The sequence below is a fragment of the Hydractinia symbiolongicarpus genome, chromosome 10 (assembly GCF_029227915.1).
Source record: "Hydractinia symbiolongicarpus strain clone_291-10 chromosome 10, HSymV2.1, whole genome shotgun sequence".
Lineage (NCBI taxonomy): Eukaryota > Metazoa > Cnidaria > Hydrozoa > Anthoathecata > Hydractiniidae > Hydractinia > Hydractinia symbiolongicarpus.
Window position 1 is genome coordinate 19,406,573 of NC_079884.1, and position 17,105 is coordinate 19,423,677.

A 17,105-nucleotide genomic window follows, 5' to 3' on the forward strand; every position below is an offset into this window, starting at 1 on the left:
TGTTCTAGGTCTAGATGCAAACATGTTGTATCCTAGTACACTGATGTATGACTTCCCCTGTGGTAAAGAAAAATTGTTCAAGATTGATGAGCCCAAATCGCCGGAAAACGTTGATAAACTACCACGACGCGTGCAAGCAGGTTTATGGTTTGGGTTTGCCCAAGTGGACATTGAAATACTCGCGGAGTTATATGATAAATTCTCCGAGATGTCGCCTCTATTTGTGACAAAGGAGATGCCAAATGAAGCAATTCTGGATCATATGCACGATTATTTAAATGATACGGAACGCAAGCGTATTCCTGGTACACGTAAGCTCTTGAGCGTGATGAAAGCAGAAAAAATCTTGTTATATACGCCTGTTCTAAAATGGCACCTGGATCATGGTTTGCAGGTAACAGCAATCCACCAATTTTTTAAGTATGAGCGAGGTAAACCATTCGCTTGGTTCCCTGAAGAAATTGCGGCTGCTCGTAGGCAAACTGATAAAAATCCAGACAAGCGGATAACTGGAGATACAGCCAAGCTGAAGGGTAACTCGTTCTATGGGAAGATGATCAAAGATCTAACAAGGCATGTAAATACAATGTTCACAAGTAACGAAAAGAAGGTTGATCAAGCGATGAGATCTCCATATTTCGAAGACTTGGAGCCGATAGGCGATGCATACGAGATTAGAGAAGGCAAACGCAAGTGCAGCATTGACAGAGCCTACCAATGTGGGATTGCAGTGTACCAACTAGCCAAGTTACGTATGCTTGAATTCTACTACGATTTTCTGGATAAATATGTACACCGTAGAGAGTTCGAGTATATCTACATGGATACAGATAGCGCGTATTTTGCTATCTCTGGTGAAAATCTTCGTGATGTTGTGCGTCCTGAGCGGCTCGAGGAGTACGAAAAAGATGGCTGGTGACGGACGATTACTCAAAACGAACAGTAGGGTTATTAAAACCAGAATTTATAGGGTTTAGAATGATTGCTATCACAGCTAAGTGCTACTTCGTCGAAGGAAAAGAGGGCACCAAGTTTTCATGTAAAGGGTGTCGAAAAAGCAAAATGAAATAACATGGAAACGATATGTGAACGCGTTGGAAGGACAACTAGACACTGCGGAAAACATAGGTTTCCGGGTACACAGCCAGGGGGTGATCACCTATGAGCAAAGTAAGCTAGGGCTCTCAGCATTTTACGACAAACGTCGCGTCCTACAGGATGGTGTACATACAGTACCTTTAGAGTTGTAATCGCTATATCTACATTACGAAGCACAACCTCGAGTCACTCCTCATCAGTATGAAGCGGTAAAAACAAGATCATACTCATTGCCTCATCTATTCAAGAATGTTCTCCTACGGGAGTTTTGGTATTTTTCTTCAAAAATAAAACATGGATGTATATCTATGTATTGCGATAATTATACCTTATATGATTGTACTACTCTGCTTTTTACGTTTTCTAATATACAGGCATATAATAAATAAAATGTCTGGGCTTGCTAATATATTGGATGTTATTGATACTCTCGCAGAAGCCTTACAACAACCGGAAAAACCAATCGATAGAAGTCAAGTTTTAAAAGATGCAATCAGGGAAGGTAAAGCACATCTTTTACCAAAGAAATGTTCGGAAAGTTTTATTGATAAGGCGTCAGATGATGCGCTCGAAAAAGTATAGGCCGGTTATGTTCAACAAGAAATTCAGGATAAAGGAAAAAAACAGGCCAGGCATTATCTGCGCATGTAGTAAACTTGCATTCAAATGCCGTACGCAACCTGATTTGCCTCGATTGTGTTAAAAAATTGAGAGAAGTTATCAATGAAGATCCAATCATTAAGGAATCCATTACTGACCTCGGTATTTTGTTTCATGTTACATTTGGTAAATTTTTAGCACCACTTGTGGTTTTGGCGCACACTGCAAATCATACCAGAGTTCTAGCGCAGTCTGCGACTCTGCTTAACGAAAAATATCCTGAAGCATCAGGCACTCAGCTGTCCAAGAAAAATATAAACGGAGAAGATCGAAAAGGGGAAGGTGAAATGTGGAATAATCTATCGAAAGTAGCTCTAGGATTACGCAAAGAATATGCTTTAGGCATTGCACGATTTAAAGTTAGTGCTCGAGCCAGTCTTATACCAAGCTTTGACACTTTCGTCAGCCATGGTCTTAATATGCATCGAAAAATTATAATTACTCCGCATGCAGGTAGGTTTCCATCTTATGTCTGTGAGTTAGAGCTACAATCCCGGTCAAAAATAATGGCGGTAAACCCTTTTTACACGTGTAGCAAGAGCAAGATAAGTACAAAGCCCCCTTTCCCCCAGTATCAATGTTCAAAAGTTGTGCTAACACGTTTTCAAACATTGATAATGGAGGAGAGGGGGTAGGAAAGGATTATACTGCACTTTTTGTAGCTTACTGCCAATATATTTTGACCGGGATTGTCTCTGAAATTTTAGACTTAGAATTTTTTCGCCAATTTTTTGCAGTAATATTTTTGACTTAATTTTTAAATTAATTCTAAAAGTGGATACTATATATATGTTTTGAAGTATGTACCAGCATTGTTTCTTTTGTGCTATGCTTAAATTGGAAACAATAGAAATGCTAAAACAAAAGTTTTCGATAATCGCGAGACACAATATTCCGTGAAAAGTTGTAATTAATGAATACGTTATTGCTACTAATTTTTGTGGGTATTAATTTTAACGCACTTGTGCCAAAAAAAAATTATTTGCGCGCAAAATTTAGTACAGAGGCAACGCGCAAAATTTTTTGCGTGAAAAGTACTACGTGCAAAGAAACATATATACCTTTTCAAGAAAGAAAGGGTACATGTATATTTCGTCAAAAATTCAGAAAATTAGTACCAATAAAGTAGTGCTTAGCTCTGTAAAGAAAAATCAAACTGAAAAAAGACCTTGTTTATGTTTGTTTTGCATGTAAGTTTGGCACTTGTGCAAAAGCACAAAGGTTCCAGAACAAAATATTAAGTTTTTAAAGATATTTAGCTATAATCTCCATGCGTCACAGTGCGTCACTAATGCGTCACTCGATTTTTTGCATGTGTTTAACTGTTAAATGTATGCGTCACATGCTTCACAACATTTTTTTAAAAGAAATATGTACTAATCTTTTAAAACTTTGGATGTGACGCATGTGACGCATTAAATTCCTTCACAGCGTAGTACTATATGGCTTGTGACGCACTTGTGACGCATGGAATATAATTATTATTATTATTATTATTATTATTACTATTATTTATTATTACTATTATTTACCCAGGATAGCCTCTTCAGTTCCTATTGGTACTGCTATCAACGAGGGTCCTGCGAATGGGGTCCTAGCGCATTTAAAGCTCCCATTTGAGCTACGAAAGTCGTGCAAGCACAGCAATCGCTCAACTAGACAACCGCCTAAGATATCAATCCTATTCTCATGCTGAGCGCTAAGCAGAAAGGATAGATTCACACTTTTATAGTCTCTGGCATGACTCGGCCGGGGTTTGAACCCAAGACCTCCCGCACTGAAAGCGAACGCTCTACCACAAGGCTATCAGTCGGTGAACTTTTAAATACGAACATAGTTTTTTTATATATATTATACATTTTAGGCATCCATGCCTTTGATAACCGGGGTGCAAACAGTGCGGGCAAGGTTCTAAGTCTTTCATCGATTCCTTTGGGATTTCTTCAATGAATTTAAATTCTCGTCCCCTTGAACTCATCATATCTGTTTCGCGTTGATATCTGGTTATATTTTTCAACATCTTTAATTGAACCTTTTCTTGTAGCCAAAATTGGCATGGAATTGTCCCTGCCTATAACCATGTCAGTGGCAAACTGGTTTTTAGGCCTTGGCAGGTATTTTTTATCTTATTTTTTATACGTTATTTTAGGCTACGATGAGAGCTTATTTCTTGTGTTGAATACATTTGATTTCACTTTCGTTTTCTTCAAATTTTGGCGCCTAATTTTTCTTATCATTTCACTGGATTTGTTACAGAATAGAAGCTAGGCTCTAGTCCACGTGTGTGTGTAACAAATTCGAGTTACAAAGGTCGTTTTAACTTTCTCTAGGAAGAAAAAGGCCGCAACTTTTTTCAATTTTTTTTCTTGAAATTCAGACAATCCCAGTCAATAATAATGGCAGTAAACCCTTTTTACAAGTGTAGCAAGAGCAAGATAAGTACAAAGCCCCCTTTCCCCCAGTATCAATGTTCAAAAGTTGTGCTAACACGTTTCCAAACATTGATAATGGGGGAGAGGGGGGAGATTATACTGCACTCTTTGTAGCTTACTGTCAATATATTTTGACCGGGATTGTAGGTGAACAGTATTCTAAATGGTGTTTTGAAAATACAGGTTCCTTGAAAGTTGTATGATCCTCCATAAAAACTCTCGTTGTTTCTAACAATAAACCAGAAGCCCTGCGGCTTGAAGATTTCCGTCATAAGCCTAAAAGATTCTGAAATTTGAAGTAAGCCTTGAAAACAGAGAATTATGGGGTAAACAAATTATTAAGTATCTCAACTCTCAATTATTATTGTAACTCCCCTGCAATGTTAAAATACAACTTAATAAATAAAAGATAAAAAATAAAATTTTACATATCTATATGAAGTATATATTTTAAAGTAACAGTTAAAACTTGAACTGGATATTTTCAAAACTGATCAGGAAAATACAAATCTTGTCATGTTTGAACTTGACGATTCGAACATAATAACTTCTGAACAAGCTAAATTTGAATAAATGAAGTAGTTCATTGTTAATTAATTCAGCAATAAATACATTAGCATTTGAATGTTTCAGTTTTTAAGCCTTCAAAACTTATTCTCTAGCTGAAGATTTTTTAAAAATGCTGATGGTGCATGGTTTGATAACAGCTGATCTGAAAAAGAAAGTACGTTTTAAAAATGAGAAACAAGAATACACTTTTGCCATGACCTGAATTAACACCAGGTTGTTTAATTATTGTCCCTTTATAGACCTCTCTTTGCCTTTTTGATTTGAAAAGGGAATTTATTAAAAAAAGAGACAAATCAATGCCATGTGATGCACAAGGTATATTATATGTATATAAATATATGTATATAAATTTAATCAAGCTGGCTTTTGATATGTTTGTTAAACAAGTAACATATTAAGCAGGCGAACATGATTTTGAAACCTGTGAACAATACAGGATTTATTTTGTCGAAATCTATTTGAATTCAACAGATTTGATTGTTTATTATCCTTTTTTGATTCGATTTCTCAAAATTGAACTTCATTTTGGAGAGTCTGATTAGTTGTAATTTTTCATTTTGAGGAAATTGATTGGTCATTGTTTTGTTTGACAAATCTAAAAAGTTGAACATATATATATACATGGTGCGTACAGTATAATTAGCCGCTCATACAGCTAATTATACGATAGATATTTTTTACTTAAATTTCCACATTTTTTCGTTATTGATCTCCCCATAGCCATCTATTATATAGATCCACATAAAGTTGTGCTTCAATTAAATCCAAAAAAAAAGGAACAAGAAAGGATTGTGCAAAATAGTTATTAATTTTACTGTACCAGTATGATATATATATAAATATATATATATATATATATATAAGGGTGAAAGTGGTCAAGTACCTGAGGGTAGAACTCCAACAATTACCTCATCAAATTCTACCGCCCTTTTAGGAGCAACAGTAACGGTTATTGTGATAGTAGGCGTTGATGTTTGGTATGAATTTTTTAAACAGCAGCAGCAATCATCAGAGCAGCCGCCTCCTGTTGAAAAAAAGTTCAAAAGTATACTATATAATAATATTATATTGCAACGATCGATAATGCACCAAAACTTTCCGATTTTTATGTACCTTCCAAACATCAACAGGACGGTGAAATCACGTTCATTGTAGGACCCCTAGCTCTTCTGGGGTTTGCAGCGTGTAAATTGTTGTAAAAAAATACACATTTTAACATGTAATAAACATGTCAAAAGTAAAAAAGTCACTAGCAACGCGCCCAGCAAAACATATTGTTACAGGAGCCGAGACAGAAAAATTGAGTAGTATTTACTACAACCCAGAACATCTTTGGGTTGGTAGAAAAAACATCAAACTACTATCTGAGGAGAGTAAATTACCACGTAAAAGAGTCGTACATTGGTTGTCTCACCAGCCCCTATGGATACAACATATTCGGGGGCCAAAAAAGATTGATTATCCCCATTTTAAGATTACACAACCGAATAAAATGCATCAATTTAATCTATTGTACATGCCTCATGAAAAACTTTATGAAAATGTATCCTGACAGGGATCGATGTAGCCTCAAAATATAAAGTAGCGAGACCTCTACGTACGAAAAAAGCCAGTGAGGTTGCAGACATGATTAAAGACATATATAAAGCAGGTCCTCTCCGCTATCCTACAATATTTCAATATGATAATAGTTCAGAATTTAAATCGGATGTGACGAAACATTTGGAAGGTAAAGGGGTGGAGATTAAATGAGCTACAACCAAGTATCATCACACCTTTACAGCGTTCGTTGGGTCTTACAACAAGAGACTATTGCACAGAGACTATTCAAGCCCCAGGATGCGCAAGAGTTAGTTACTGAGGAGCCAAGTAAAATATGGTTGAAAAACCTGTACACTACAGTGAATAATGAATCCTTCAAATGCCATCAAGCTGAAAGACGTATGACTTGTAACAAATCAAAGAGTATCCTGATGATGGTCTCTACCTCTACTATCTTCAAGCTGGAGAGGAACATGGTGATCAGAAAAGACGTGCGACTGATGCTATTTGAAGTAAGAAAACATATAGACCGCCCGTCGCTACTACCGATTAAATGGTTTAGTGAAATCTTCGGATTGGCGCCATCGTGGCCGCAAGGTTGTGACAGATTGCCGAAAAGTTGAACTTGGTCATTTAGAGGAAGTAAAAGTCGTAACAAGGTTTCCGTAGGTGAACCTACGGAGGGATCATTACCGTTTGTCATTAGACAAAACCATTGTGAACTGTACTCAAGTGTGCGGGGTAACTTAGGTTCTAAACAATGCCTTAATCGGCCTCGCATGCGACAAACCCAAATTTGTTTCAACACAAAAAAAACGAAATGTGACAACTTCTAACGGTGGATCTCTTGGCTCGTGCATCGATGAAGAACGTAGCCAGTTTCGATAAGTAGTGTGAATTGCAGAATTCAGTCAATCATCGAATCTTTGAACACAAAAATATCTATCCTATAAGTAGCTGTATGAGCAGCTAATTATACTGTACGTACCGTATATAATTATTCTGCATAAATAAACAGATGGCTAGCCTCACAAAGTTAGATGGAGAGTCCTAGAGTATTTAATGCTCATTTTGAGCTACGGAGACTCAATTCGGTTCCGCGCTCTACCAGACAACTCCGTGCAACATTCAACAGCCCACACAGTGTCTCATCTCCCCTATTTCCCTGGGGCTATGTCAATTTAATGACCAATCTGAACAGAGATTGTGTACTCTTCGTGTGACCAGAACATTTTGTGTACGGCTAAGACTAAAATGCTTACATTTTGTTGGTGTGGGTTAACCTGGGCTATGGTAGCATTCACTCGCCCATATTGAATTGCCGCTAAGGGGAATTGAACCCCATTCTCCCGCACAAAGTGCCAGAGTTATAACCACTAAGCTACGGCGCCATTGAAAGCGGCTAACTATTCTGTTACTGGCTAATTATCAGTTCTCCTTGAGTGCCTAATTTGCTTGAAAACCTTTCTTGAACTAACAACCAAAGGTAACACAAAATATTTTTCTAAGATTTCTTAGAACAGACTAGATCTTTAAAAATCTCAAGAAAGGACCATCGATTTATCAAATCCGCAAGGTTATTGTGTGTTTAACCTTTTTTGTTTCAACTTGTTCAATTCAATTTGTCAATTTGAAATTTCAGAAATAATATCAGAAAAATGCAACTAATCAGACTTTCCGAAAAAAAATTCAAATATGAAAATAACAAACACTTAAATTTGTTGAATTCAATAAATTGATTTAGACAAAATAAATCCTGTATTGTCCACAGGTTTTAAAACCATGCATCGCCTGCTTAATATCTTACTTTTTTAACAAAAATATCAAAAACCAGCTAGATTAAATTTATATACATATATTTATATATATAATATACCTTGTGTATCACATGGCATTGATTTGTATCTTTTTAATAAATTCCCTTTTCAAATCAAAGAGACAATGAGATGTTAAAAAGGCAACAATTAAAGAACCTGATGATAATTCAGTTTATGGCAAAATTGTATTCTTGTTTCTCATTTTTAAAACGTACTTTCTTTTGCAGATCAGCTATTATCAAACCATGCACCATCGGCATTTAAACAGATCTTCAAAAGGAGAGTAAATTCTGAAGGCCAAAATACTGAAATATTTCAATGCCAATATGTATTTATCGCTGAAATAATTAACAATGAGCTACTTCCTTCATTCAAATGAGCTCGTTCAAAAGTTATTAAATTCTAACTAGTCGATAAAGCCCGTGGAAAAATCCACTGAGGCAGGATAAAAACGAAAAATAAGCGTCATATGAATTTTGATGACGTCAGCAACCCATCTGCAAAAAAAATTAGAACCTTGTTTTTACGTTGTCTCTATTGTGTGGAGCGCGGATCAAGAAAATGTATGTAATCACGTGATTTTGATGAATGGTTAATGAGAATTAGGGGTTTAAAAATTTTGCTGACGTCAGCAATGGTCCGTCAAAACCCTAAAAAATTTTTTAGAAATTTGTATACCTGTTGCCTTTATCGTATAGATCTTGAAATGCTGATCAAGAAAATGTATAGGATCATGTACTTTTGACAACGGTTGCTTAGGGTTTGAATGTTTTTTGACGACGTCATCAACCCGTCCATTTCGAAACGGATTTGGGGACCCAGGTTTGGGAAAATGACCTAAATCCACCCACGCGGTGGAAAAACATTGACATCACCACCTCGTTTCCACAAACACACAGACACACTCTCCGTATTATTATAGAGATCGTTAAGTTTATACATAACAAAATTTTTATTCTGAAATTTCCAAAGTTTTTCTGATCGGTTTCAAAAATATCTAGCTAAAGTTTTAACTGTTATTTTTGTGAAATTAACGCGAATTTAAAAAAGCAAATATTAAAACGGCATTGGATAAAGCGAATTTTCAGCCATTAAAATATTTTTTTTAAAAATTAGATGAATTTAAAGCAAAGAAAGAACGACAGAAATTGGTTATGCATAGGCAATTCTTATTTTTCTGATATATAACATATCATACAGTAAAGGCAGAGATACATTTGAAATTTTTATTTCGAAACTGTCTGAAATTTTTATTTCAGAAATATTTGGAAATACGTTTTCCATTGTTTCGAAATTAATATGAAGTCTTTCAGCATTATTTTAAACATGAATCGAAAGGATCAAAAAAGGATCAAGCAGGATCAAACTCCATCGTGTCTGCTTCGTATTCACTCATTTTTATGTTTTCGTCTGTTTATCGCAAAAAAAAAATTCACAAAAGCTTCTCAAAAGAAGAAAAATGCGCACCTGTTGTCGGCAGCTTTGAAATTATTTCGAAATATAGAAAATTACTAGTCGTTAGCCCGTGAAAAAATCCACGGGTTCGCCCGTCCTTTTTATACCGCATTGCGTGCGTCTCGCTACTTGCGCAGCTAAGCTACCATTTTGCGTGACGGACAGACGCATACGGGTATTTTAATATAGATACAAATCGATTTGCAGAATTTTCTTGCTCTGAAATACCTGTGAAAGTTTTGCAGCACGTCTCGAAATTAATTTCAGAGCAATTCGAAATACTTTCGTAAGCTTTTCGAAATGTTTCAAAAATATTTCGAAATATTTCTGAAATAAAAATTTCAGACAGTTTCGAAATAAAAATTTCAAATGTATCTTGGCCTTACAGGGGTTTAAACTAATTAAATTTTGGTTTTGTTGGCGACTTTTGTTGATTTGTTAGAAATAAAAAAGAACACTCCATCTCTCCGTTTTATGTTTAGATTAAAAAGAAGATCTCGAAATCATATAATTATATTTTTGAAAGGCATATTGCAAAAGATACATATAAGAAAACAGATGCGTTAAAATATACAGATGTTTTTTTTAACGCGAACCATTAATTAACGGAGGAGAAATCCATGTAGGTATGGAATTTACATGGTTTTAATTAACGCGAAATGTTCAAATTCGCGTTAATTAGTTGACTAGTTGTTTTCGTTTAATAAGGTAAAAAATTTATTTTAATTTTTATTTATTAAGTTGTATTTAAAAATTGCAGGTTAGTTACAATAATAATTGAGAATTTGGAATACTTAGTGATTTGTTTACCCCATAATTCTCCGTTTTCAAGGTTCACTTCAAATTTTAATATCTTTCAGGCTAATGTCGGAAATCTCCTAGCTGCAGGGCTTCTTGTTTGGAGATTAAAAAAGACGATGGAACAGACTTTGAAATCTCATAGAGTATTGAAAAACGTGCAATGCGGTATAAGACAGGAGCGCCTTAGTGTGACTTGTGCCTATCAGAAAAAGTAGTAATTGTACGTGCTGAACCTAAGGAATTCTTAAATAAAAGAACAGAACTATTTAGCAAATGCCATCATCGCAATAAATTCACTTTGATAATAATGACTGGAGAGTTACTTTACAATAGTTTATAATGACTGCGGAGTCATTTTTAGGGGAGTCAGAATTCACGATGACACAGAAAAAAACTTTACCAATACTCTAAAGGAGGATCCAAGACCCAGCTTGACTCTTTTCATTAAGGTCGTTCAAGCAGAAGATATATTCTTAGCATGTAAGGTCATATTTCATACCTGGTGTTTCTGTTTTTTTTAATCGATTAGCTTCTAACAATGGTGTAGAGAAATTATAATTCTTTTCAACTGTTTGGTTCATTTTCTGTTCATATGGATGAGCAGGATGGATATTCTTATCTATAATGAAAAATTATGTAAGAAAAAAGCTAAAACAGTTTTGTCTGCTACGCTAGGAAAAACGCGAGTAATAACGTGGAAATAAGTTTAATGGAAGTTGAGGAGGTACAAATATGCCACCGTACATAACTAACACAGATTACTGATTTACCTAGATTATTTCGGGTTTTTCTCAACTGGGATGCTGTTGATACGAAGGTGAGCTAGCCCGGTTTACTAACCTGATTTATTTAGTCAAAATCTCTAAAACCTTCTTAAAATAAATTGTGTTCATATAAAAGATTACATCAAACTATATGAGCATTCCTTACAAGGACCCGATATTTACCTGACATGAATTTTTAAACGCAAATGTTAAGTTTCAAATTAAGATGAAAGTGTCGAGGGCGGTCGTGTACGCGCTCGCTCTGAAAATATTTTTATATTTCGCATTAAAAAGCCATTCTTTGTCAAGACAAATTTTGTTTGTTATTCACTAAATGGAGAAGATGTTTTAGATTTAAATGCTTCTTATACATATGAATCATTATTCGTAAACCAACAAACTCGTACAAGAACATGTACAAGAACGAAGAAATATTGCACTTAACTTTTGTTGTTGTTAAGTGGAGATATCGAATTATGTCCTGGTCCGTTTAGCAGTCGATTTGAATTATACTCTGCGATTAGCGGACACAATCGGTGTATGACCAAAGTGTCCGCTAATTGGAAGTGTCCACCTTTTGAAAAGTTTTAAAGCTGATTTTTGTATCACAAAGGAACAATAACAAATGATGATATAATATTAATATAATAATAACTTTCAATCTTTACAGATCTTTAAAATCCTTCAAACAAATTTTAACAAATGATAGGTAAATGATTAAGGATTTTATTTTAAAAACTCTTAAATTAATTGTTGTTTTTTGCTATTTATCTTGACGATCTCTAGTTTAATAGAGGAAAGAGTTTCCACCTTCCTCTCTACTGAGATGGTTTAGTTCTATAAGCTCGTCAAGCATTGTTAGCGTTGGGGCAATAGAAAATTCTTATTTTTTAATCACAGAATTATCACCATCATCGTCATCGTCATCAGATGAAATCTCTTCTATATTTCCAGACTCTTTTCGCATATATTCATCTACACATTTTTCAGGGAGCTTAATTTCCAATCTACTTTATCTGAGTTGATTACACGCACTGAAGTACATGTTTCGATGTCGAAATCAATGTATTCTTCAGCAGTCATTTCAGACACAAAACGTTCATTAAACTCTTCGTCGACAACATCATCTTCGGTCTCACATGTTTCCTTAGTTAAACTACATTTAGCAAAGTACTTTTTAATCTTTTCAGGAGTAACATCTTTCCAAGCTTTACCCTCCCATTTAATAGCCTGTAGAACATCAATTAGTTTTGTAATTTCTGACGCTAATGATTATCCTCTTTAATCCGGGCAATAACATGGTTCATCAACTTCTATCGATATTTACATTTAAAACTTTAAATTTTTCCAGCATCGAGAGGATGCAAGCCAGATGTGGTAGTATTCTTAGGTAGAAATACGATTTTTATGTTGCTGAACTTGTCTACTAATAATGATGGTGGATGGACAGTGGCGTTATTCAAAACCCTTTTATTCCCTTTTCCCTTTTATCATTCGACGGTTTAGAGTTTCCAGAATTTTTTCCATGATCTTCACTTGCAACCAAGATTTTAGTTCTGCTAAGTACATGACCTTACTTAGCTTGTCAGCTGCGCTAGCTAATCGAAAACGCCTTGTTTTTTTACTTTTCCAAATTACAACTGGTTTTCCAACTTTTTTCTCCGTCTGCACTTTCAAAAATGCAACAGTTATCCTTTGCTTAGACTTTTTCCACTCTTGCTTTTCTTTCCTTTCTGAGCCAAACCTATGGTTCAAACTCTCATCATGTCTTTAAAATCATATCCTTTACATAATTCTTGTAGTCGTTCCATCCAAGATTTATAGTCAGGTAGCTGAGAGCATCGATTTACAGGAAAACTTTAATGTGAAATGCTGTTTATCGTGACGACTATGGACGTGTGACGTTGAAAAAAGTTACCGGCATTGAAAATTTTATTTATTGTGGCCTATTGAGACTTTATAATGATGACGTCACACAATAGGAAAATAAATGAAAATCATCAATTTTATTTTTCAAGTACATGAAACGATGGATTTTGTGTTGGAGAGCAAAAATTAAAAAAACAGTGAATGGTAATTCGCTACACAAAACGAACAAACACCCTGAAAGCTTAGTTAATGACGTCACATGTCTTAACAATGTTACGCCGTACAAAAACCTAAAGCACTACTATACCTACAGACAAGAAATAATTACATGGCTAAAATTAATTTTATTTAGAAAGAATCGGATCCTTCGTCAGAAGAAGCAGAACTTTCTTCATAATTTACGTCAATGTTATCACAATCAACGCATTGACACAAGTCGGTGCAGCTTAAACTATGCGATTTGCAAATACAAATTCTTGTTTTGATTTTTTACAGTTGCAAGATATAAGTTGCAGAACTCCTTCTGGTGCTGGAGGACGAATCATCCATTCAATTTCCAAAATACCATCTTGAAGGATCCAACCATACCCAGTTGCGTTGGGAATTGACGCAGTGGCGTCGAGACATCCCTTAATTATCGCCGTAACGCACGAAACACGTTTGCAGTGATACAATAGAGCGTCTCTAGTCGGAGGTAATCTTTCAGGTTCTGGCGCTATATCTTTGGCGCAGAACCTTTCAAATCGAGCTTCGTCGGTATTATGGGACTTAAGACCGTATAATTGACATACAAATTTTTCCAACATTGCAAACAGTGACGCATCAAATGTGAAAGAATCACCCAGCAACTGAAATGTCTGTTGGTACTCTTCGTACGATTTTTTTTTACCAATTCCGTGGAAAGCGCTAGTGTAGTCGTTTCCTGTGAAACAATGGATAGCAGGGAGTAACAACCCTTGCCAATTTCGCTACGCATAGATGAAATATCAAGCACTCTTTTTTCTCACCTACTCCAATTTCTACAAGTATCTTTAGCCGCAGCTGATTCTCGAAATACAGCGCATAAATCGGTATATCACTATCGACAGTGTGGACCAAGACTGATGAATAATTTTCTAATTGAGCATGCTTGGCACATAAAAAGACCTTTGTGTCGGCTTCCTCTTGATCTGTAGATAGTGAAGTTTCTTCGTCGCACGTCACCTGAAATGTGAAAGATGGTAAATACATGCATCAAACATTCTTGATATAGTTCATACATACAATAAAAGGGTTAACTTACCTGACCGCCTGCTTGACATTGCAACTTATAAAAGCATGATCCAACGTTTACGTAAAGGCATTTTCCTGACAGTAACTCTGCGAATCTCCACGAATCCTTCCAATCTTTCAGTAAAAAATCAACCAACCCTAATTTATTACTTCCATCTCAAAGATATTTAGACCACTGTTTTGGTTTTAACTGTCCTCTTCTGTCAATTTTAATACGTACAATTCCTTTATCTTCTCTTTTTTTCTCTCGTAAGATTTTATTGACTCTGTTCAATATTGGTCTGTAACAAAGTACACAACCGATGAACGAAGCATTATTCGTTTATGAATAAATTCGGATACATCTCCAAATGTAGTCAGCTTAACGTTTTCCAGCTGCTGCACCAACACCATGCCATCGAATATATGTGCTGCATCTGAGGGGGTGTCACAAACAGAATCTGAAACGTGTGATTCCAGAGCTTCTGTAAAAAGTTAAAGCGAACAATTTTAGGCTAAGTAAAGATTTTTAGTAAATCACTAGTTACGAATAATTTGTCTTACCTAAAAGCTTTGATTTCACGGTTTTTACTAGACCACCATCAGGCAATCCTAAAGCCCATGGTATTGGACTCAGAGAGTAGCATAATATTTCCTTTAATGACAATCCGTCTCGATTTCTAACCTCTAACAACCGACCAAACAAGGATCTCTCTGCTGCAATAGTAATAGATTTGTCTTTAACTTTAAGTTTCTTTTTGGTACACAGATAACCGAATGTCTTTAACGATGTTTTTTAATGGGATTGTAAAACGCATTTTGAGAACTTTTAACGCGTACTGTGTAAAACTGTATAAAAGCAGTGTTGCCAATCATTTCTGCATTTAAAAGATCGTTTTGCATTTCCATTGTTGCTTCCTGCACTGAACACAAGTTTACAAGACAATCACGACAAAGAAACGGGTTGCCCCAGTTGCACATGACATCATATGCTCTCTCAACAGATTTATTGTCAAAATCACGTTTACTTTTATCAAGATCTTTGGGTTTCTGTGGCCGGACATTAACGTTTAGACGTTTTTCCATTGTTGCAATATATTTTGATAAGGTGTGACTCGTAAGAATCCACCTTTGCACAGTCCCTTCCGATGTGCTAAACCCAATTATACCACCTTGGCATTTTTGTTCTCTATTAATCGTTTGTTCTATGGCTTGGTCAGATGGAATTTGTTGAACTTCCCAGGTGACCTTTTGACAGCAAAATTAGCTGCCCTAAATATGAGAAAATGATAAAAATGAAAAAAAAAGCAAAAAAATAAACAAACAAAGAGCATTTCCGATGATGCTCTTGCTACACCTAATAACCAATATGAATAACGAATACGAAACAATAAGTACTGAACAAAATCTTACATGAATTGTTCGTGAATTTGGGGGTGTGTAGTGGGTAACTGCATCATTTCCGCCCAGTATAGTGTGAGAAATCTGGAATAATTGGGTCGGTCATATGCGAAACACCAAGGTATCATTCTCCCCGTAACCTCCATATGTAATTCCCAAAGTCCGAGTTTTATTGATCGTTGGAATGCAAACAGTAGATCGAGCATTTCAATAAATGAGAACCAAAACGCGGCAGTTGGTCCAGATTTGTCAACGTCTCTCAGCAGATTGGAATGATCTTCAAATCTTTCGACAAACTGTTCGTTTTCATGAGTGGGATTCATAAGAATTTCGGTTGCTTTAGCGTAGATAGCTTGATCCAGCACGACGTCAGTTTCTTAAGACCAAGCGCCTCCGCTTTACACTTTGATTGTAGAAGTAATTCAAGAAATGTTTCCATTTTCGTAGGTGAGGAATTTATCGCTGGTAGGTAAGTAACAGTATGAACGTTTTCCTCATTATCAGGATATGTCAAGTAATTAAAACCAGTCCAATTGGGTATGGAGTTGCAACTTTGCCGTAGTAATACCCAAAGGAAGTCATAAGCTTTTGACATACTAAGATCTCCATCGATTTTTGTTCTTGTATCAAGTTTTATATTTCTCAGATGAAGCGGCTCGGCTCTTTTTGTACCTGTAAAACGTGGCATGATAGTTGGCAAAGGCTTGAAAGATCTTTTTCTTTCCCTGTAATCTATTCTTTGAATACGCTCAGACCCAGGGTCAGAAAAGATACAAGATGCCCTGGGGACGAGGTTGGGTTCCTATCTAAATATCAGTGAAGCTCCCTATTCGGTCCGGGGGGGGGGCGGATTCCGCCCCCCCTGACGGTTTTTTTTTAATAACTCCTGATTGCTTTGTTATATGGCTATGATACTTACTGAGTTTCAACATTTATCTATTAGACACCTGCATGCAAATTTTTTAGGTCCCATACCTTTCAGAGGCTTTGATATTGGCCATTACTCGAAACTACCCCTAAAAATCTCTATGAAATCCTTATAATGGAGAAAATATAATAACTCCTGTTAGGATTATCCTTAGAACTTGAAACTTGCAACACAACTTTGTTTCATTAAGAAGAATCATTTTGATTAATTTGAACACGTGACTAATCCGATTTCCCGATTTTGTCGAATTTTACCCGAAAATCGGAAAAAAACGGATTTTCGGGCAATTTTTGGCAATTTTTTATCAGATCCATGTAAAAACCGGAAGATATGTTAAATAACTTTTATTTAGCTTTCAGAAACTTCAAACAGAATGTAAAAATTCGCTCTAGAACAAAAGTAATTATATTTTAAGCAGATAGTGGCATTTTTACCAATATTTAAGCTTTTGATGACGTCACAGAAAATGTGCTGACGCAAGCAAATTTTTTTTGGCGCCATTTTGTTCCTTTTATGA

The 17,105-nt window shown here is 35.6% G+C and overlaps 1 protein-coding gene and 1 pseudogene across 1 annotated transcript in view; one reads left to right on the forward strand and one right to left on the reverse strand.

Annotated features, from left to right (window-relative positions):
* LOC130613093 (uncharacterized) overlaps positions 1 to 17,105 on the reverse strand; it is a 45,428-nt gene that overhangs the window by 3,820 nt on the left and 24,503 nt on the right. The window contains exon 14 of the mRNA XM_057434421.1: positions 10,875 to 10,994. Within this exon, the coding sequence (XP_057290404.1) occupies positions 10,875 to 10,994 (120 nt within the window). The remainder of the gene's footprint in view (positions 1 to 10,874; positions 10,995 to 17,105) is intronic.
* On the forward strand, positions 7,130 to 7,273 carry LOC130613365 (5.8S ribosomal RNA; annotated as a pseudogene).